Source organism: Cenococcum geophilum, assembly GCF_001692895.1.
Source record: "Cenococcum geophilum 1.58 unplaced genomic scaffold K441scaffold_44, whole genome shotgun sequence".
NCBI classification, from domain to species: domain Eukaryota; kingdom Fungi; phylum Ascomycota; class Dothideomycetes; order Gloniales; family Gloniaceae; genus Cenococcum; species Cenococcum geophilum.
In genome coordinates, this window is record NW_027137602.1 from 247,139 (window position 1) to 268,336 (window position 21,198).

Below are 21,198 nucleotides of genomic sequence, written 5' to 3' on the forward strand. Positions count from 1 at the left end.
TAAGGTCCGTAATTAGGAAGGGGATATTATACTGCCTTCGTCCGTTAACGCGAAGGTAGATTCGTAAGATAGTTATAATAGGTGGCCCTATCCGTCCGTTATACCCGCGAATAGGAATAGGTTTAGGTAGTTCTTTAAGGGGTATATTTAGAAATTTAGCCAGCTTTACAGCATACTGGGTGTCTATTAAGGTAAAGGCATTTACTCTAGAGTTAGCTAAAGCAGAGGTTAAAACTTAATATCTATTGTGGAATAAAGTATAAGGGATAGTATAGCTTCTTCTACTAACTAGCCGACCTAGATTAATATATAATATGTTAATTCCTTTTAACCCTAGAGAGGAGTCTTCCTTTAGGGTTCCTCTTTTTCTAACTCCGTACTGTCCTCCTAAATTAATAGGACCTTATTTGTCTTTACCGCTATTAGGCAGTTCCTTATAAAGTAGTCTTTTTAGCCATATAAAAAGCAAGCTCCTTAATTACTAAGGGCTTATCTATAGGGGTTACTATAAGTAGGCCAAGTATATACCGGGCCCGCGGTAGAACTAGCTGCACGACTAGCTGCTAGGTTAATAGTAGGCTAAACAGTTAGTGCCGTGGGAGTTGCGGCCCGTATAGGGGTACTATTAGCTGTTCTTATAGTGCTTGTGGTCTAGTTTAAAGAGTTCCTAGCTTTATACCGCTCGGCACATGCCTTAATTTAATAGAGGCCTTGGTTAATGGCCAGATAGTAGTCCGTAAGTACCTTTAGCGTCTATATAGTAGTAAAAACTGGCAGTACGGCGCGCTATAGGTCTAGGGTAAGTTTATTAAAGAGGTCTAGCAGAAGGTCTTTATAGGGAATTTAGGCTTAGCTAGCTAGGTACAGAAAGCGGGTCTAGAAGGTTAAAAAGGTCTCCGTTATTTTTATGTTTAGGCTTTTATAATTAAGGCGGGCGTTTTATATCTTAAAGGGGTCCTTATAAACGGAAGATAAGTAGTTAATTATTTCTTCTTTAGAGATAAAGGGGTCTGCGGAGTCTACGGCGTATCGCGGATATAGATGCGTCTATACGTCCCCGCCGGTATAGCCAAAGATATAGGCCATTTTAGCTTAAGTAGTGGGGAAGTAGTCCGTATTAACTTTGAGCTTATCTTATAGTTAAAGCTTCCAATTATTAAATATAGGGTTGGTTCCGTCTATAAGCAATAGGGGGTCCGCGACCTTCGTAGATCGTGATGATGCGGTGCTTTGGGCTAGGGCCTTAAGGACCGTAATAAGTCTGTCTAATGGGTTATCACTAGAGGTAGGGGTGTCCCTAGTTTCCAGCAGTTCTTGTAGCCGTTTAATTTCGGCATTAGCTGCCGTAAGCTCCGCCTAGGGGGTTAAGACAGTTATTGTTTCTTTATCTAAGGTATTTAAGGGTCCTACAGCTGCTTTACTGGCTGCTGTATTTCTTAGCATGGTGGTATAGGTATTAGGTAATTCTAGGTAATTTCTTTAGGGGTTCTGGTCTATGCGCGTCTAGTTTTTAGGGTTCTTTTTATATTCCTTTTATATTCTAGGGGTTCTGTCCTGTCCTTATGGTCCTAGTAATATCCTTAGGGTCCTATTTTATGTCCTTGTCCTTTTCATAGCCTTATAGATATATTTAAGTTCCTTCTTAGGAAGAAAGGGTAAGATGAGCTTTAGATAATATTAGTAACTCAGTTAATTAAGGCACGAGCACGATAAGAGAGACGCGCAAGCCTGTATAATTGGTAGTCTATAAACGAGGATCTAAAGCTAGAGAAAGGAAAGGAGAAGAAGAGCAGCGCCGGTCGAAGTAGGGTTCTTTTATGCAGTCCTCTAGTCACGTGACCTCAAAGTTCTGCCAAGTTCTGCCAGTCAAGTTCTGCCAAGTTCTGCCAGTGCCGTAACAACGGTGAATTTAATAGCTAAAGATAAAAACCCTATACCTGTTATAGAAGACGCATTAGTTGTCTTAGCCTTTAACACAATATTAGAAGCTCTATCGTTCCCTCCGCCGACAACTATCTCGTTAAAGACATCGCGATCTTCTACCCATACCTAGTTATTATCGCCGAAGAAGCGGGTAGTTATAAAGCGGGAGGATCTAGCCTATCTTAGCCCGCGGATTGAATTTAAAGCAATAAGGCAGGCCGAGAATTTTAGAATTACGCTCTCTGGATCTGTATAGGCGCTCTAGGAGCGTTGCGAGGTATATTACTACTAATTATCGTATTAGTGAGGTAAATGTTGATTACTAATAGAGAGTACTAGGCCCGCTATAGCGCACCTCCCTTTATAAGCTTCCCAGTCCCTCTTACCGCGGTAGATACTAAGTTAATTAACAATATATTAATAGATGCATTTAATATAGCTAAGAAATGGTAATTCACTAATACTATAGAGTCGCACTAGATCTTGGTCGTCGTGGGCCCGATCCTATACCTACTCTAGCGCCTCCACCACTTTTAGAAGAAGAATAAATTAGGGAACGAGAATATTACAGTGTTTAATATATACGTTTACTTATCCCAACTCCGTAGCGTAGTATAGATTTATCTGTATAGTGTAAGCTTTGCTAATATTGGTTTTGCTATAGCGTATTCGTTAAAATATCTCCGCCTAAGCTTTACCTTTACTCTTCCGAACCTAATTTATTTAAAGACCTTAATAAGAAAATTAACTATACTGTCGGCCTTAACATTAGCTAATATGCCCTCCTTATGTTATAAGCGGCCCCAACCGTTACTAAGTCTATTAACCAGACCGCCTCCTTCACGAACTACTACCCTATATTCCTTAATATAGAAGTTAAACGCAACTATGTAAATAAAGATCCGGCGATATAATTAGCAGCCTAGATAGCAGCGGAATTCTAAAAGCGGCAGCTCGAAGGTTAGCCTCTCTCTATACCAGTCTTTACAGTGGAAATTCAAACCGATGCTTGGCTTCTCCATATTGTGACGGCTAAGGAAATTCTAAAGAAACTAGACAAATTTAATATATTCTTCTTAGGACCACTAAGACTAGGAGATACTTATTCTATAGATAATATAAAGAGGTTATTTAATAACCTTTATAATATTACGCTGTGGGGTTAGAATAAGTATAGGTTATAGTTTAAGAAGGAGATTTTATTATAATATAACGAGTGTGTAGGTTAATACTAATAGTTTCTCCTATATTTAGTTGCAATTAATAGTTTTAATTATACGCTATATTTCTTACGTTAGAGCAACCCAAAACACTAACTGGCTCGTTAACAGCCTTATATAACCTCTACTATTATTATAACGCCAGTATCCATATAGATCCATAGGCTATAGTTAGCTATCTTTATCTTTATAATAGCCGAGAGTAAAGCCGGTAGTAGCCTTGCACATAATTTTAAAGGTCGGTTTTCTATAGATATTCTACTCGGATGCTTAGTCTCCTGCATTACTGCATAAAGCAACTTACCTTTAATACCTAGACAGAGCACTAAATAACCAATAATAGCCTTTCTGATACTCTTTAACTCGTTAGCTTTATACCACTTCTTGTATTAGGATTAGTCTACCACCTTATACTTTTTACTTAATGTACTAGAAATGGCTTTAAAAAAGGGACTTAGGAGAGAAGATAAATATATAGCCCGAAAGTGTTAACATTAGAAAGGACAGAAAGTGGAGGACTTTATATATCTTTAACTCGTTAGGCATTTAAAGGTCTAGCTATACAACTATCTTGCTTCTTAAGGATTAAGTGTTATAAATAGAAATACAACCTATAAGTAGCCAGGAGGAAAAAGGATATATAAAGCGCAGAATCTAGTTAGTGCAATATTCTGCTAGCTCGAATTAAGTAAAGATAAAAGTATTAGCGATGTTAAGTGTTAATAATAATAGTGGTATAGGATTAAGTGGCCGAGTTATATACTAGCGCTGTGCAGTTATAAGAAACTAGAGTTGTTTATAGGCGTTAGCATATAAGGAACCGTGCCTATTATTCCTGTAATAAATAATACACGCGTTTTATGATATCCCTTTTATAATACCTTTATAATACCTCTATAATACGTAAAAGTCTATTCTTTTAAACCGTCCATTTGTGTTAAAGTATAATATATTATATTCTTTAATTAATGTCTAATACAGATCCTAGCTAGGCCTATGTAGACTACTCTATATATAGGGGAAACTTATATATTATATAGGAAGAAAACCCCTAATATGTTGGGGAGGAAAAACCCTATAAGCCACCTCGGTTGGATAAAAACCCCCATTAACTGTCTCTGCATGTAGTCTACAGCTATTACAGCCTATAGCTACGCCCTAATCTCAATTGGATATTGGATCTCCTTAAAACCACTATATCCTTATTCCAGCTTATCTATAGCTAGGGTTTACTATATCCTAGCTAGGCCCTACCGTTAATTAATTGCTATTGCTTATAGCAGTTTCTTATATCTTATGGCCGTCCCCTATATATGCCACCTTTATTATTTACTATATACACCCTTCTCCCCCTAGAGCCTTTTAACGGTGTAGAACTAGCTCCGTAATACTAAAAGGCGAGTAGGATGTGTATATATATATGCTAGGTATCTTTTACGCCTAGGCCCTAGTTACTAGGCCCTCTCTAGGGGTAACTAGTCTGTAGAGAGGAGACAAGGAATACCGTAGAGGGTTATTATTTAGGCTGCTAGGTAGAATACGGCGCGGACGTGCTCCGTGGGTAATCGCCCTGGGGTTAGGAAGGGGTGTATTTATTTAATTGCTCGTTCGTTTACTCGTCCGTTTGCTCGTCCGTTAATTATAAGGTATTATTATTAATTTTAATTAGGGGTCGGGGGACGTTAATTCTAATGCGTATTTATAAGGATTATATATAGAAGGCCTAGGGTAAGGTATAATAGTTATCTACTATAAAGGGGAACTAATAGTGGTGGTTTTCGAGATCTTACTATCTAAAGAGGTTCTGTAAAGCTAATACTAGGTTAAGTAGAATATCTTTAAGTCCTACGGGAGTTAGAGAACTCGTAATAGGTATATAGATATTACCTTTACTGCTTATCTAATGCAGTGCGTTTAAGGAACTAGAGATGCCTATAGTTATATAGGTTAAATTAAACGAGTTGCGAAAGGCATTAACCTATCTCCGATAGGTTTTGTCTTAATTATCTCTAATTAGGACAGATTCGCCATTATAAGAAAACGCAACTTGTATGCGGTAGACGTGATAAGCGACTATATAAGGTAGAAGACGCTTTTATATATAGATAAGAGGATAATAGAGGAACTATAAATAGTGCAGATGGTAGTAAAAGAATTAAAGGTTAGAGATACGGTAAAGTGTGAGGCTTTACACGCCTAAGGCAATACTAAGCTAGGTGCCTATGCTGCGCTACGCCGCGTATAGGCCTAAAATATATACCTCACTCCTTATAACAAGTAGTGACTAAGGGAGCATCCAACTAATCTAAAAAAAGTCTTTTATTTGACGCCTAAAATTAATTACTTAATTTTTAGGGTCTACTCGATCCCCCGAACCTCCTTAATATTATTACCTCCTCTCTAGCGCTCGGCCCTAAGTTAAGTAGTAATACTGATTATTTAAGCGATAGAAAATTCTATTAATAACTTTCCGCTTTACCTAATTGCTTTTATAGTATTTCAAGTCCGAATAAATCTAGAATGTCTTCTTAATAGGCATTCTTGTCTTGTCTTTACGCTCGCTTTAGCTACTTTTGTTTATATCGGCCCTAATCTTAACACAGCGCTTAACGGCCTTATTTTTAGTTTAACTGCTACACTTAATAAGAAAGGGAATAAGCCTCGCCATTTTGCTACAACGTATAGTCTTATAAATATTACAATACTACTTAATTGCTTTGAGCCCGGTAAGGATATATATCTCCAACTTCTATAATTACGCCTCCGAAATAGTATACTTATGGCATACACTCTTAAAGATACGAAACTCTTAGGGCGTATTAACGACTAACTAAAAGTAATCTATAAATACTAACCAAAGCTAGAGGTTCCTTTTAGATATATTAAAGATTGGCGCGGATATAGACCTAGAGATTACCCTATTTATATATAAATGGTAAACGCTAGTACCTCCTAGGATGTCTAGCAAGAATTTAAAGCCGCTATAAGTACTCTTAATTAAAGGCTTCTTTAGTGGACATTTAACTAATAATACTAAGTTAAGGAAGAACCGTTTAAAGCCTAAGAAGGGGAAATGTCTATTAGAGGCAGGAGATATTAGCCAGAATGATATAATAAAGCGTTAATTATAGACACATAATAATTTGAAAGATAGTGTTAAGAAATAATGTTCTTAAGTTTTTCTATCTAAGGCTAAAGGAATTTAAAAAGAGAGTAAGGTTTTATTTAACTTGGCTATATTTATAACTATAAATAAAGAGTGTTACGTTAGGTACTCCTAAACTTAAAAGGCTTATTCTATCAATTCCGGCGTCCTATGCTCTAAATCACAGCTATATATACCCTATAATGTCCTTATATTCTAAACATTATTTAGATTATTTTCTATACACTATACGCCGTTTTATCTAGCCGTATTACACTTACGCGTATACTTATTAGAGTAAAAGTGACCGTAACTATATAAGAGTGTTTTCTAAATATATATAGTATACCTTTAGAGACAAGTTAGCTGCTTTCTATAGATAGTAAAAAACGATCTTATAAATTTAAGGCAGAATGCTAGCTCTTCTTTTATAGGAATTTGTAGTTTTATAGCCTTTTACAGAGTGATATTTCTTTAAGCTGTTAGCATAGAATAGAGCTAAGAAAAGTAGACTTTGGTAGGTATATAAACTATTAATACTTACCTCTACTTAAATAAGGCTAGATTTATGTATATTAGTGTAGATATATTAATAGTAAAGATATATAAAAACAGCTACATGCAGCAAGAAAATGCACTTAGATATTTAGACTATTCTATTTCAAGGTACCTACAGTAAGGCTCTAAGATATTAAGTAGTAGCCTTATAGGTGTCGCCAACTGGTGAATATAAATCCTTTTATATCTTAGATATTAACATCTAGTAATGCTACCTATAAGTTAATGTCTAAAACGTAGTGAAAGTAGCAGTATTCTGTAAATAAAATAAAGTAGAGGTACTAAGCAGGCTATTCTATTATAGGCTTAGTAGGGGCATCCTAAGAGGATATTTTCGCTGTAGATGCCTCCGTTAAGAGGATAGTGCCTAGAATATACCTCTAAGCGAGCTTACATGGTATAAACTGCTAATTTAGCAGCGAGATAATAAATATATACGCTCTGGATACCGCCTTTTATTTAGCTCTTTTACCTATTGCTATAAAGCCTTTATTTATATAGAAGCTTAAAAGCGCTCTACTTTAGTGCTGCTAAGTAGGTATGTAAATAATAAGTTAATTCCTCCTACCGCTATAGTTATATCTATCCGACTGGCATTATTAGCTAGCGCCTCTTCCCCGCCGGAGGCTATATATTATTAGCGACTTAGTTAATCAAGGCATAAGCACGGTATAAAGGACGTACAAGCCTATATAATTGGATTGTTTATAAACAAGAATCTAAAGCTAGAGAAAGGAAAGGAGAAGAAGAGCAGCGCCAGTTAAAGTAGGGTTCTTTTATGCGGTCCTCTAGTTACGTAACCTTAAAGTTCTGCTAAGTTCTGCTAGTTAAGTTCTACCAAGTTCTGCCAGTGCTATAATATTACCCCCCCCCTCCGCAAAAGCCTGCCCTTAGGCTTTGTATATTTATATTATACCCATAGGGCGTTCTTATCTTTATACTCTTCTAGTAGCTTATTATCTTTATTATGCTAGCATTCTATCCATTTGTCTAGGTACTTTGGCGGTCCTAGTTTATTAGGGTAACGGCTATAGAATTCTTAAAGCTTATAGGGACTGCTAATAAAGTTCTATATAGGGTACTAGGTAGGATCTAGGTTATAGCCTTTCCAACTAACACGGTACTTTAGCGTTTTCCTTACTAGCTTATAGGCCAGTATCTCTTCAATTTCCCATTTATTATCGCCACTGACTTAAATCGGCAGGGGGGGTTCGTTCTTTTATTTAGGTAATGGGTCGTTTATAGCCTTCTATAGCTTATCCGGCAAAAAAATAGGGTAAACCTTAATTAAATCTAGGAGCTCTACTTTATATAAATTACCTATTTTCTTAAGGACCTTATACGGTCCTACTATCTAATAATTAAGCTTATGGCTAGGCCGTTCCGTCTTCTAGTTCTTTATTATAACCTAAACCATATTACCTATAGTAAAGTCGGGCTCGCGCCTATGCTTATTTACCTACTATTTTATTAATTTCTGGGCCTTTTTTAGGTTTATACGGGCTACCGTTTAGGCTTCCTTTAAGCGCTTAGCGTACTGCTAGGCTTCCTTATAAAACAGTTTCTTGCGTACAGTCTATAGTCCTTCTAGCCTCCCAGTTAAAGCTTATTTGGGGTAGATACCCCATTTCTAGTTAGATAGGTGCAAATCCTATAAAGTTATAGGGTAGGGTCGCCTGGGCGTAGTTTATTAGAGGTAGCAGTTCGCCCTAGTTATCTTAAAAGTAGTTAATAAAGGGCCGGAGTCTCTAGTTTAAGTATTAATTTATAATCTCTATCTAACTATCTATCTGGGGGTAGTATACTGTAAAAAGCTTTAGCCTAATTCCTAAGATCCGGGTAAACTCGTTCTAAAAAGCTGATATAAACTGCGGTCTATAGTCCAATATAATAGTGTCTAGTAGTCTATAAATTCGGTAGATATAATAGATATATAGTTAGGCCGCCTCTTTAGTATCGATATTCTTATAATAGGGGATTAAGAAAGGGCGTTTGCTAAATCGGTTAACTAAGATTATAACTATATCATACCCGTTACAGTCTACTAGTAGTTTATAAAAGTCTATAAAGATATGCTGCTAGGAGCGCTCTGGTATTAGGAGTGGCTTTAATAGTCCTAGGGTCTTATCTCGTGGAATTATAGACCTATGGTAGTTGTTACAGTTCCTTATATAACGGTTAATATCCGTAACTATTCCGGGCTAGTAGTAACGGTTACTAATAATTTTATAGGTCTTATTTTTTCTAGGGTAGGCCGTAGAGACCTAGGTATATGCTTCGGTAATAAGCCGGGTTTATAAGTTCTTTTCTTTTACTACTACTAGCCGTTCCTAGTGCTTAAGTAGTCCATTTTTAAGGGACTATAGGCTAGTAATATCTTTTACCTTTTTGCGGTACTCCTATAGAGAAGGGTCCGTATAGTTTACTTATAGTAGTTTATTAATAAGGTCGAATTCTATAGGGTCAATAGAACATATCTCGGCGCTTAAAGATTTAGTACTTAGTTCTTCCCGTATCTAAGGGTTAAGGTACTCTAGTTATAGTAGCATCTAGGTCCGTAATAAGACCTTTACGGCCATCTAGTTATTTAGGTCCTATTTACGCCTTATAAGAGCGTCCGCACGGTTAGTAGCGCCTAGCCTATATATAATTAGGAAGTTAAACTAAGATAGGATATCCGCCTAGCGCGCCTGCCGGGCCGTAAGGGCTTTCGTTATTATAAAATATTCTAAGGCCTTATAATCTAAAACTACTTAGATAGGTTTAGGGGTCCCTTCTGGCTGTGCTCGCTAGTGCTAAAAGCTATAGATAATAGCCAACATTTCTTTATTATAAATTGGGTAGTTTAGCTTAGTATCTACTATAGTCTTTAAGTAGTAAGCAATAGAGTACTATTCCCTATCTGTCTGCTTCTAGGAATAAACGCTAGTAATAATACTATCTAAGGCATCCGTTTCTAGTATTAAGGGCCGTTTTAAGTTAAAGTAGGCGAGTAAAGGAGCGGAGACCAGCCGTTTTTTAAGTTTATTAAAAGCCTACCTATATACGGTGTCGAAGTAGAAGGGCTAATCCTTTATTATAAGGCGGCTAAGGGGCCGAGTAATCCTGCTGTAGTTCTTAATAAAGCGTCGATAGAAGTTATAGAAGCCTAAGAATAACTATATCCCTTTTACGGTCCGTAGTAGTTCCTATTAATTAATTACGGCCGTCTTTTCCAGGTCTGCCTTAATTCCGTCTATACTAATAATAAACCCTAGGTACTTTATTTGCTTTATATTAAACTTTAACTTCTTAATATTAGCCTAGAGGCTAGTATTACGGAGCCGTTATAGGACCTTATAGACGTACTCCTCGTATTCTAACTTGTTTTTAAAGTAAATTATAATATTATCTAGGTAGGCTATATAGAAGTTATTAAGGTAGTTAAAGAGTATATCGTTTATATATTGTTAGTACGTAATAGGTCCGTTAGTCAGTCTAAAGGGGAGTACTTTATATTTATATAATCTGTATTAAGTCCGAAATATAATAAGGTCTATAGATCTAGGGTTTATCCTGATTTAATAAAAGGCCTAGCGGATATTAAGCTTTATAAATACCTTAGCTTTATTTATTTAGGCTAGCGTTTTATCTAATAAGGGTAGCGGATAACGGTCTTTACGGGTTATATTATTAAGCTTATAGTAGTTAATATAGAAACGAAGTCCTTTATTTAGCTTTTTTATAAAGAGAATAGGGGAGGCAAATAGGGCCTAACTAGGCTTAATAAACCCCTTTACTAGGTTATCTATAATATACTACTTAGTGGCCTATAATTCGGCAATAGATTGTTTATAAAAGGGGGTATAGCTAAGGACGTTTTCCTTATCTAGTTTAATCTCGATCTTATAGTTGTATAATTAGTAGGGTAGAAGTATATTAGATACTGCCTTAGAGAATACATCCTTAAACTCTTAGTACTAATAGGGTAGTTTCCGTTCTACTAGCTCCTTATCTATAAGCTTATTCTCCTCTTAGGCCAGGGTATCTTTTTCTTTAATTATTTAATCGATTTTATATAAGCTAGTTATAAAGGCAACGGTATCTAGCTAAACTAAGTTCTGGTAGAATCCTATAGCGCTAATACAGCAGATATTAACTAGTGGGAGGTTCGTAGGTTTCTTTACGGATATTTATTAGGCCGTATTTTACGGTATAAGGTTTATAGTCTTCCTTAGCTCGTGTTTTATTTTCTGTACGTTATCCTTCCGGTCTATTAGTTTAGTATACCGTCTAATATTCCTAGCCTTCTATTATAGCTATATAGGGCCTAGGTTCTCTACCGGGGACTTAGGTAGGTCACTATTAACTTCCTAAGTCTATAGTGCGGGTAGCGTAATATAGGTAGCTTAGGGGCGGCGTAGTATACGGATCCGTTATGGGTTAAGCTGTATATCCTTCTTAAAGGCCTAGTCTCTATATATAGCATCGGCCTAATAAATAGTATTAATCTGGGGTTATACTAGGTTTTCTATTATAATGCTAATTTCTTTTATAAAAGAAGGGGTTAGGGGTACGGTTTCGGGCTAGATAAGCCGTCTACTTTATATATTAAGCTATAAGCCTAAATAGGCTAGCCATTTCCTCCTTAAGATTATATTATAGCTTCTAAGGTCCGTAATTAGGAAGGGGATATTATACTACCTTCGCCCATTAACGCGGAGGTATATTCACAAAATACTTGTGATAGGTTACCTTACCTATCCATTATACCTATAAATGGGAATTAGTTTAGGCAGGTCTTCTATAGGTATATTAAAAAAGTTAGCTAGCTTTACGGCATACTAGGTATTAATTAGATTAAAGGTATTTACTCTAAAGTTAGCTAAGGTAGAGGTTAAAACTTAATATCTATTACGAAATAAAGTATAAGGGATAGTGTAGCTTCTTTTACTAACTAGCTGACCCAGATTAATATATAACATATTAATCCCTTTTAACCCTAAAGAGGAGTCTTTCTCTAGGGTTCCTCTTTTTCTAACTTTATACTATCCTTCTAGATTAATAAAACCTTATCTGCTTTTACCTTTATTAGGTAATTCCTTATAGGGTAGCCCTTTTAACTGCATAAGAAGCAAGCCCCTTAATCGCTAAGGGCCTATATATAGGGGTCGCTATAGGTAGGCTAAGTAAGCGCTTAGCCCGCGGTAGGGCTAGCTACACGGCTAGTCGCTAGGTTGGCGGCCGGCGTAGTAGGCGTTATGGGTTATACTAGGGTATTACGGGCCGTTTTTGCATTACTTATAGCTTAATTTAGGGGATTCCTAGCCTTTATCTGGTTAGCTTATGCCTTAATTTAATAAAGGCCTTAGTTAATAGCCAGGCAATAGTCTATAAGTTCTTTTAATATCTATATAATAGTAAAAGCTAGTAGTATAGCCCGCTGTAGGTTTAGGGTAAGCTTATTAAAGAGGTCTAGAAGTAAGTCTTCTTAGGGAATCTAGGCTTATCTAGCTAGGTATAAGAAGCGGGTCTAAAAGGCTAAAAAGGTCTCCGTTGTTTTTATATTTAGACTTTTATAGCTAAGGCGGGCGTTTTATACCCTAAAAGGGTCCTTATAAATAGAAGATAGGTAGTTAATTATTTCTTCTTTAGAGAGGAAGGGCTTTGCTAAGTCCTAGGCGTATCGCGGACGTAAATACGTCTATACGTCTTTACCGGTACGGCCGAAAACGTAGGCCATTTTAGCTTAAGTAGTAGGAAAGTGGTCTATATTAACTTCGAGCTTATTTTATAATTAAAGCTTCTAATTATTAAATATAGGGTTAGCTCTATCTGTAAGTAATAGGGGGTTTGCAACCTTTGCGGACCGCGATAATCCTAATACTATACGTTAGGCTAGGGCCTTAAGGACTATAGTAAGTCTGTTTAATAGGTCCTTGCTAAATATAGGGGTGCTTTTAGTTTTAAGCAGTTCTCGTAGCCGTTTAATTTTAGCATTAGCTGCTGCGAGCTCTGCTTAAGGGGTTAAGATATTAATTATTTCTTTATCTAAGGCGTTTGCGGGTCCTACAGCTGCTTTACCTACTACTGTATTGTCACAGTACGTGCGGACTGTCAAGGTACGATGTACGAGGTGACTGTATATCATTGACAAACGATGTCGTGTGAGGATCTATGTAGGAGGTGAGGTGGTATATATACACGTCGCTCAGGGGTCAGGTCCGTGCTCATGCATACGCGTAGCCATAACAACGCGTCAGGTCAGTGCCGTGACATGTATTTTGTAGTATAGTGCTAGGGTATTAGGTAATTCTGGGTAATTTCTTTAGGGGTTCTGGTCTGTGCGTGTCTTATAAGTCCTTTCCTTAGGGTTCTGTTTTTTTCCTTTAGGTTCTATTCTTGTAGTCCTAATAATATCCTTAGGGTCCTATTCTGTGTCCTTATCCTATTTATAGTCCTGTAAATATATTTAAGTTCCTTCTTAGAAAGAAAGGGTGGTTTAAGCTTTAGATAATATTAGCGACTTAGTTAATTAAGGCATGAGCACGGTATAAAGGACGTGTAAGCCTATATAATTGGATTGTCTATAAACAAGAATCTAAAGCTAAAGAAAGGAAAGGAAAAGAAGAGCAGCGCCGGTCAAAGTAGGGTTCTTTTATGCGGTCCTCTAGTCACGTAACCTTAAAGTTTTACTAAGTTCTGCTAGTCAAGTTCTACTAAGTTCTGCTAGTCAAGTTCTACTAAGTTCTGCCAGTGCCGTAATATATATTATATCTTGTCCTTAACAAACCCAAATAGTGACTCGTCTTGCCTAAGCCGACGCTTTATCTTATTATATTCCCCTTATGCAAGCTAAAAGGATATCTACGGGTTTTGATTGCTGTGTCTTCCCGCTTAGATGTCTCTAAGAAGCGCGATAACTTGGGGAGCTTGGGTGAAGGCTTTCTTATTAGTTGGCGGAGGCGTCAAAGGTGCACCTACGAGGTTTGAAGGCGGTGTGGTATATTAAGATTCTTTTAGAGGAGGCTGCGGTGTAGACATAGCCGTATGTCATGGCATAAGATAGGCTATATCCTAAAGTTGAATGGTGGTCATCTTAAGGGGTTTGGGGGTTTTAGCATGGTTTAGTTGACTTAGCAACAACGCCAAGCCAAACGCCAAGCAGCGGAGGCAGTGCATCACCGCCACAACGCTATACTTAAGACAACACCAACCACAGTTCCCCATTTTACATTCTCTATTCTTCAATCTTAGAAAGTAGACCCTTAACAAGGGGGTGGCCATAGCGGGTCGTCCACCCTCCCTACTTATAGTGGCGAACTTTCCTTTAGTTACTGTTAGATATTATTATTAGCATACTTATATAACTTAACTGTTCCGCATTTACTCTAGTCCCTCTTCTAGTTTAAACTTATCGCCTTAGAGAAGAACAATACGCTTTCTAGGGTCTTTGCTAGTTCTATTTTTAATATAATCCCTCCCTAGCTATACCTAGGAGACTTATAAGTATATAAACTACAGAATAAAGTCGCTTTAAAGTCATATCGCAATGTTTTCCATCTGCCACTCATTCAGAGCTTTAAGCGATGTTGTGTGAGGGTGCTGAGGGCCAAGGGCCCGTTTCCGCAGCTGGAAGCACTTTTCTATCAATAAAATAGCCTCTTTATTACGGCTTTGGGACCTCAACGTAAATGCAAGGCTGTTCGTGCTGGTCAGCGTGGAAGGATGCTCCTCTCCAAGTACCCCACTCCCCGTCTCCATGACTTGCAACGTCGACGCCAGGTTGGCCATGCTCCGCCCCAAGTACCCTTGCACTCGTCTCCATCACTTGCACCTCCAGCTCTTCGACCTCCCTGCATCGCCCCTTGACCTCGGCAGCAAAATTGCTCGAATAATGTGAAAGACGCAGTGCATAAGCCCCAACCAAACATACTCGGGCCACTACTGCCTAATATCAATTTGTTTGACTACACCCGCTTTCCCGATACTGTGTCGAGCGGAACTCGTGTGAAGATTGATCTATAAAGGAAGTGAGGCTATATATACATGATGGATGAGTCACAGGTAAGGGGGGGGTACAGGCAACTAAAACATGTAACAGGCAACTAAGACGGTGGTAAGACAACCCAATCCTGGTCGACACTATGGCAGAAAACAGCGCGCAGGAAGCCGAAAGACTTATATTCACCGCGATTACCCAATCCTCTCCTCTCCACCCACAAAGCAGCGGTAATTGAGTAGAATTAATCACGACAAGGTGCCTTCAAAGCACCCAAATTTGTTAAATAATAGTGATTGTCGTAGCCACATAGTCGTCGCCCCAATGGTCCATAAGGTGACATTGCAATGCGCTAGGCGTCGGAGTTACATGTTTGAGTCCAAGCCTGAACAGGCCGGCTCTTGAGAAGAGTCCATTTCTGTGCTTCAAGAGTGCGAGTCCGCACGACTCGTCTTCTTCCGGACTTTTCCTTGACAACCCGAGAAACCATATAACTGTCTCACCAGGAGGAATCCCTAGTTCGAATTGAAATGACTGATAATCAACAAGGTCACCCCGTCCGCGGAAATCCGTGTGCAGCCTTCCAATCGTTTTGGGCTCATCCCATGAGTCCGGTCCACTGCCAAAATGCTTCCACGCATCCTTGATTGTCAAACTCTTCAACGGGCCGCGGATGGTTAACCTACCACCGTAAACGAGACCAAAGGGCGCAGCTGGTGAAACAAGATATGTTTCACAGAAGAGAACGTCTACTCGCTCCGATGGACGCTGTGTCTCCGAGTCCTCAGGGCCTAAGATTCGGGCGCCGTCGATGGACGCCCAAGACCATGTTGGAATCCGATATGAAGGGTTTCTTTCTATCTTCTCCACTGAAGAGTTTTCGATTTTATGTATATAGAACCATTGGAGGTCTGTCACTAGAGTGGACCGCCACAATCCAGCAAGGTATGTATCCTGTCGTAGGTGTTGAAACTCAAACGCAACGGCAGAGAGCGCTGGCAACTTATCGTCCAGGACAGTGATATCTCCTGCGGAGTAAGCGTAAACCACTGACCACCAAAGGCTAGGCAACTCGGCCAGTTCTTCAGCATCATCTGATAGGGTTTCCGGATCTAGTCCAGAAAAGAATAATGGAGTGAGTTCGTATTTGCGAAGGAACATGGGTGCAAAATGTATCAGTTCTTCATCCTTTAGCCCGTCATCGCTAGTAAGCATGCTTGGACATTTCCACTCCACGCCGTCATGGTAGAAACTAAGGACGCGCGGTGACAGAAGAAGCTCCTGGTATGTCCAAGCTCGGGAGTCAATAGGTACTTTGCCAAACCTCTCATCAACTTCCTGGAATCTATTTGGGTAAATCATTACCGTTCCAGTCGTGCCGTCAAGACTATTCATCGGTAGCTTAAAGCATGCTTTAAGCCGTGAAGCCGTCTCTTCCTGCACGCCCAGGAATCCTTCGTGACATGAATTTGCGCGGGCTGCCGCGAACGTAGTGTACGAATTTTTGAAAATACGTGCCATTTGAGCAATCTCTCTGGATTTATCTTCGGTTGAGTCTTGGATTATGCAAAGTGAATCAATCCAAAGGTACGGTATGAGAAGGGCGCGAGCTAGGAAAATCGCGTCCCGGATCGAAGCGGGAAGTTGCTCGAAAGGTAACGCTTGTGTGTATTCTTGCAGTCGTGCGGTAGTAGTTTGGTGGGGTTGCTGTCCACCCCAGCAATAGCTCAAAGTGGCATATTTTCCTATCTGGCCCTGAGAGAGGCAGAGCCTTGGCGCAACTGTATCACTCCCCACAGCGATCACACGCGTTGGAAGTTCCGTTTGCTCCTGCGTAGCCACGGCACATTGGTCGTGCCCATAGGCGCCAGTCACGCAGAAGTGCTGCCACAAGGCAAACTTCAGGATGTTTGGAGGCGAAACTGGATTGGCAGTCACTGGTCTGTTCTTTACTACGTTGCCGGCCGGGTCGTCTGATACCGACCAATTGTCAGCAAGCAACTAGGCGCGGAGCGAGAAATATACACAACATACCTTGGACTGTTGCCAACGCAAGATACTGCACGGTTGATTTGGAATCTAGTAGCGATATTAAACCCAGGCCTTCTTGATCCCTACTGGAGCGCTGGAATGAAAATTCAACAACGTCTTCGTTCTCACCACTTGTCCCATGGAGGTCTGCGAGATGCTTCGCAAACGAACACCCCCTCTGCGCGAATGACTTTAAGAGTCCAAACGGACCCTTGAACACATAAATCTTCTGATCTTGAAGGAGTTGACGAATAGAAGATGCGGATTTGAGGACTGAGCACAGCCCTTCACAGCCGTTGCAGCCTTTGAATGGCTCCCAGCTGTACAAGTCGCTGCCGGAGATTATGTCCCCTAGCCCAGTAATGTCTCTTTGGGCCATATTCAAAAGGTCGAAAAATCCGGCAGTTAGAAGAACGTTATAGAACATATAGCCTGACGATGTTAGTAGGCGGCGGCCACGAGGCTGGGGCTTCATGGCGCGGGGGCGGAACGTGAGAACTGATTCGCTGATGTGAGTATTATGCGATCGCCATCAATTAGTTCGTTGTTTTGAGCTTGCCCGAACTAGCAGGGAGGGTGGCCGACCCACTCCAGCCATACCCTTGTCGAGGTGGCGTTTCCCAGACATTAGCGCGGTTAAAGAGGCCCCTTTTGCTAGTATGAGTAGAATAATAAGTGAGCCCTAAGTAACATAGCGGGGCTGGGTTATTTTGTGAACCGTACTAGCAGGGGGGAGCCTCTGATCCATTTGTGGTACCCCCTTGTATGGTGGGGACGAAGGTCTACTTCGTACGAAATCGTTTGAAAGAGGAGGATATTCATCTCGGACATTCTTTTATTCGAATCCTGGTCCTTTGTTTAGCTAGTTCCCGCTGCAAGGCGGCCCCTGCGGCCCACCGAACGAAGCCCCAGAGCCCCGATGGCTGCTTTGACCCCTAAACGCGTATCAGCAACACCATCTCTGGACCCGCCAGCAGCTCCACTAAGACAGACAAGGAAACCAAGCGCGAAGGTATAAGAGGCCTAGCAGTCGCTAAGGACATAAACCTAAAGATTAGCATAGTTTAAATAGTAGACAACCGCACTATAAACCAGAATATAAGCTATACAGCATATACTGCCTCTATTCCCTATAGTAAGAATCTCTACCTTACCTAAATATAAAGGAGGAGGTATTAACCATAACAAATTTTGTTAACTTATTAAAAGCCTTAGAGAAACTATAGTATAGTAGAGCAATATTATTATAAACTAGAATAGCATTATTAAGAGCATTAGAAATGACTTAGTAGACATTAAATTAGAATAGTAAAGCCTTAAAAAGTAAAACGCTAAAGTTTAAAAGGCTATTTAGTCCTTATAAGCGCAACTAAATACTCCCTTAGCTCCAATATAATTATAGGTATTAGTAGCGGCTAGTAGAGGTATAATAGGGGTAGAGGTAACTCTATTATAAATAATAAACGCTAGGAACTCTAAGGAACCCAATTAGTAGCTAGTAATAAACATTAGCTAAGTAGGTAAGGAGATAATAAAGAAGGTAGCTACTACTAAAGTAGTAAAGCAAACCATTATATAAGGTATAAAGGATGTTAATAGGCTTACGGGAGCTATACTTAAGGACTTCTATATATAGTGAATAAGAGATAGCGCGAGCATTATTAGATTCTCGGTGGAAAAAGATAAAAAAGTTATATTTAGGTAGACGACTGCCTAATAGCTTAAACCGTATATCCTTAGGGCAAGGCTTGTTAGACCTAAGGAGTATACGGTTAAGGCGGACTAGGTTAAAGTACCCTTAGCAATAGATATTAATAGCAGAAAAGTAAGTAAGTCAGCTATAAAGCGCTTTGGGGTAGAGAATAGTATAAAGGTATATATAATAAGATGGCTTAGATAACTAAGGCCGCGTAGCTAGTATATATTAGTAATTATTAAAGTAGCAATAAAAGAGGATATAAAGAAGCTGCTTACGTTAGATAATATATTATTTAAGGGAAGTACGGTTATTATATCGCCATTTAAGGAGTGATGTACCCCTATAGCATGCTATAAATATAAAAGGTTTAGATATAGGGCTAGAGACTATACGCGACCTAATATATACAAAATATATAGGCGGGAAGGCTATCTTTAGTGCGAGACGGTTAATTTATACTACGTAAACTATTAGGGTCTTTACTAAGCCTTATACCGTAAATGCCTAGCATATAAAAAAGAGATAGATAGGATTCTTATATAATAGCGTTATAAATAGAGAACTTTAGATTTTTTAGGCGAATATAAAGAAGTATAGAGAAGCGCAGTATGCGCTATACAATAATAAAGCGCTGGCGGACTTTTACTTTATTCTAGGTTAGGAACCTTACTACTTTCTCTTAGATAGGGAAGTAGTGCTAGCTAGCTTAAATCCTAGGTAGATAAGGTTTGTCCTAATAGGTAGGAAGTAGTGGTTTCCCCTAGTTAGGTTATATATCTAGGTATCTAAAGAGCTAGCAGCTATACAGCTATAGGTAAATTTAGCAGATATTATAGCGGTAGTGGCGCACATCGGCTAAAGGAGACTTATAATTATGTCGGTGTATATTCTAAATAAATATTTAAGGAGAACTAAGGAAGAGAACCTAGAGGAGCTCTTTAGTAGGCTAAAGATAATTAATAGTCTAATCTATTCACTTACTCGTAGAGATAGAGATATATTCTGAATATATTGTATTAGGGGGTGTAGGCCCGAGGAGAGGGTAATCATCTCAGCCTGCTGTATTGCATAGTAGGTCCTACTATCTCAAGCAGTGGTAGATAATTACACACTCATTGCCCCCCTCGGGCCTACCGCAAGCCTAAGGCTGCAAAATCTATCTATAGGGTGGAGGGTGGGAAAGCGAAAAGCCGAAAGGCTGATTGTAATAGATATTGATGTTACTGTTCGGAGGGAAGGCGTGACTTCGCTTTAAATAGACATTTTTATCTAAGGTAAACTACTGCGCGACTTATATACTAAGGTGGTAATTATAGGTAACTTTAATCGGCATAATCCGCTATAGGGAGGAAGTTATATTAGTACTATATTAACGTAGGAAGAAAGCGCGCTAATTATTAACTTTATAGCGGACCGGTTACTCTAAAGCCTACTTTTAGTAGGAATACCTATATTTAAAAGCAACGCAGGGCAAATATTAATAATTAACCTTATGCTTATAACCCTAGGCCTAGCGAGTAAACTAGTAAAGTGCGCTATTTAGGAGCATAAGTACGGGTTAGACTATAAAGCTATTTATACTAGCTTTTAGGTCGATATAGATATATAGGAGAGCTAGGAGAGGCTGCTTATTATAAATATAAACTAGGATAAGATTTAAGAAGATATAGAGCGATAGAAAGAGATAGGATTCCCTATAGAAGATATAGACGAAATAGTTAACTACCTTAATAGGTGGGTTAATAAAGCCCTTAAAACACACTGCTAGCGGGCTAAGCTATTATTATATATAAAAAGATAGTAGAACGAAGACCTTATAGCGCTAAGGAAGTTATATATATACTAGAGGAATAGGAATAGTATAATGCGGAGGTAAGGAAGAGAAGACCCTAAGCTATATAATATCGCAGTAAGAGCAAAAAAGCTCTTCTATAGGACTATTCGGCGATATAGGAAGCTCTATTAGGACGAGTTCCTTAATAATAGTAACAATATATAGAAAGCGTCGAAGTACCTTAATCCGTAGGCTATATCCATATTCGCTAAAATACCGCTAATTAAAAAGGATAGAGGATAAAGAGAGGTTATTATAGAAAACCATAATATTATAAGAGAACTACTCTAGGTATTCTTTCCGGTCCCGCTAACGTGCGAATAAGAGGAGGACGCTATAGCTAGCTATAACCAACTGCTATAGGAGCCCATCGCTAAATACGAGGTTAAGGCGGCTGTATTTAGGGCTAGCCTAGATAAGGCTTCTAAAAGAAACGGCCTACCAGCTAGGGTGTGGCGAGAGCTATAGCCTATACTAAGCGGTAAGATTACTACTCTCTTTACTAAATTACTTAAGATAGGAAAAGTACTATAGGAATAGAAGGTAGTAAAGATTATACTACTATAGAAGCTAAAGTGGGGGGACTATATAGTAGTAAATAACTATAGGCCGATCTCCCTCCTCCTAACGCTAGGAAAAGTACTTAAATCGCTAGTGGCGGAGAGGATAGCATACCTAGTAGAGAAATATAGCCTACTACCTAAGATATACTTTAGAGCTAGGAAGTAAAGGTTAATAATATATACGCTATTATATCTCTATAAGGACGTATTTAAAGTATAAAGAGGAAAGAAAACGCTATCTCTA

At 38.9% G+C, this 21,198-nt stretch overlaps 2 protein-coding genes across 2 annotated transcripts; both read right to left on the reverse strand.

The window, feature by feature from the left end:
* Positions 1-14,367: 14,367 nt before the first annotated feature.
* K441DRAFT_577651 (uncharacterized protein) lies at positions 14,368-14,689 on the reverse strand (the record flags this gene model as incomplete). Its single annotated transcript, XM_067644251.1, has 2 exons — positions 14,368-14,583; positions 14,636-14,689. Coding segments are annotated over 2 exons (270 nt in total), but the record flags the coding sequence as incomplete, so codon positions are not given.
* A 120-nt stretch (positions 14,690-14,809) lies between these two features.
* K441DRAFT_642498 (HET-domain-containing protein) lies at positions 14,810-17,327 on the reverse strand. The gene is made up of 2 exons (XM_067646694.1): positions 16,862-17,327; positions 14,810-16,800 (listed from the first exon to the last, which is right to left on the reverse strand). Exons 1-2 carry the CDS (start codon positions 17,283-17,285, stop codon positions 15,110-15,112), a joined length of 2,115 nt encoding a protein of 704 aa, XP_067500299.1. The 5' UTR covers positions 17,286-17,327; the 3' UTR covers positions 14,810-15,109.
* Between the last annotated feature and the right edge of the window lie 3,871 nt (positions 17,328-21,198).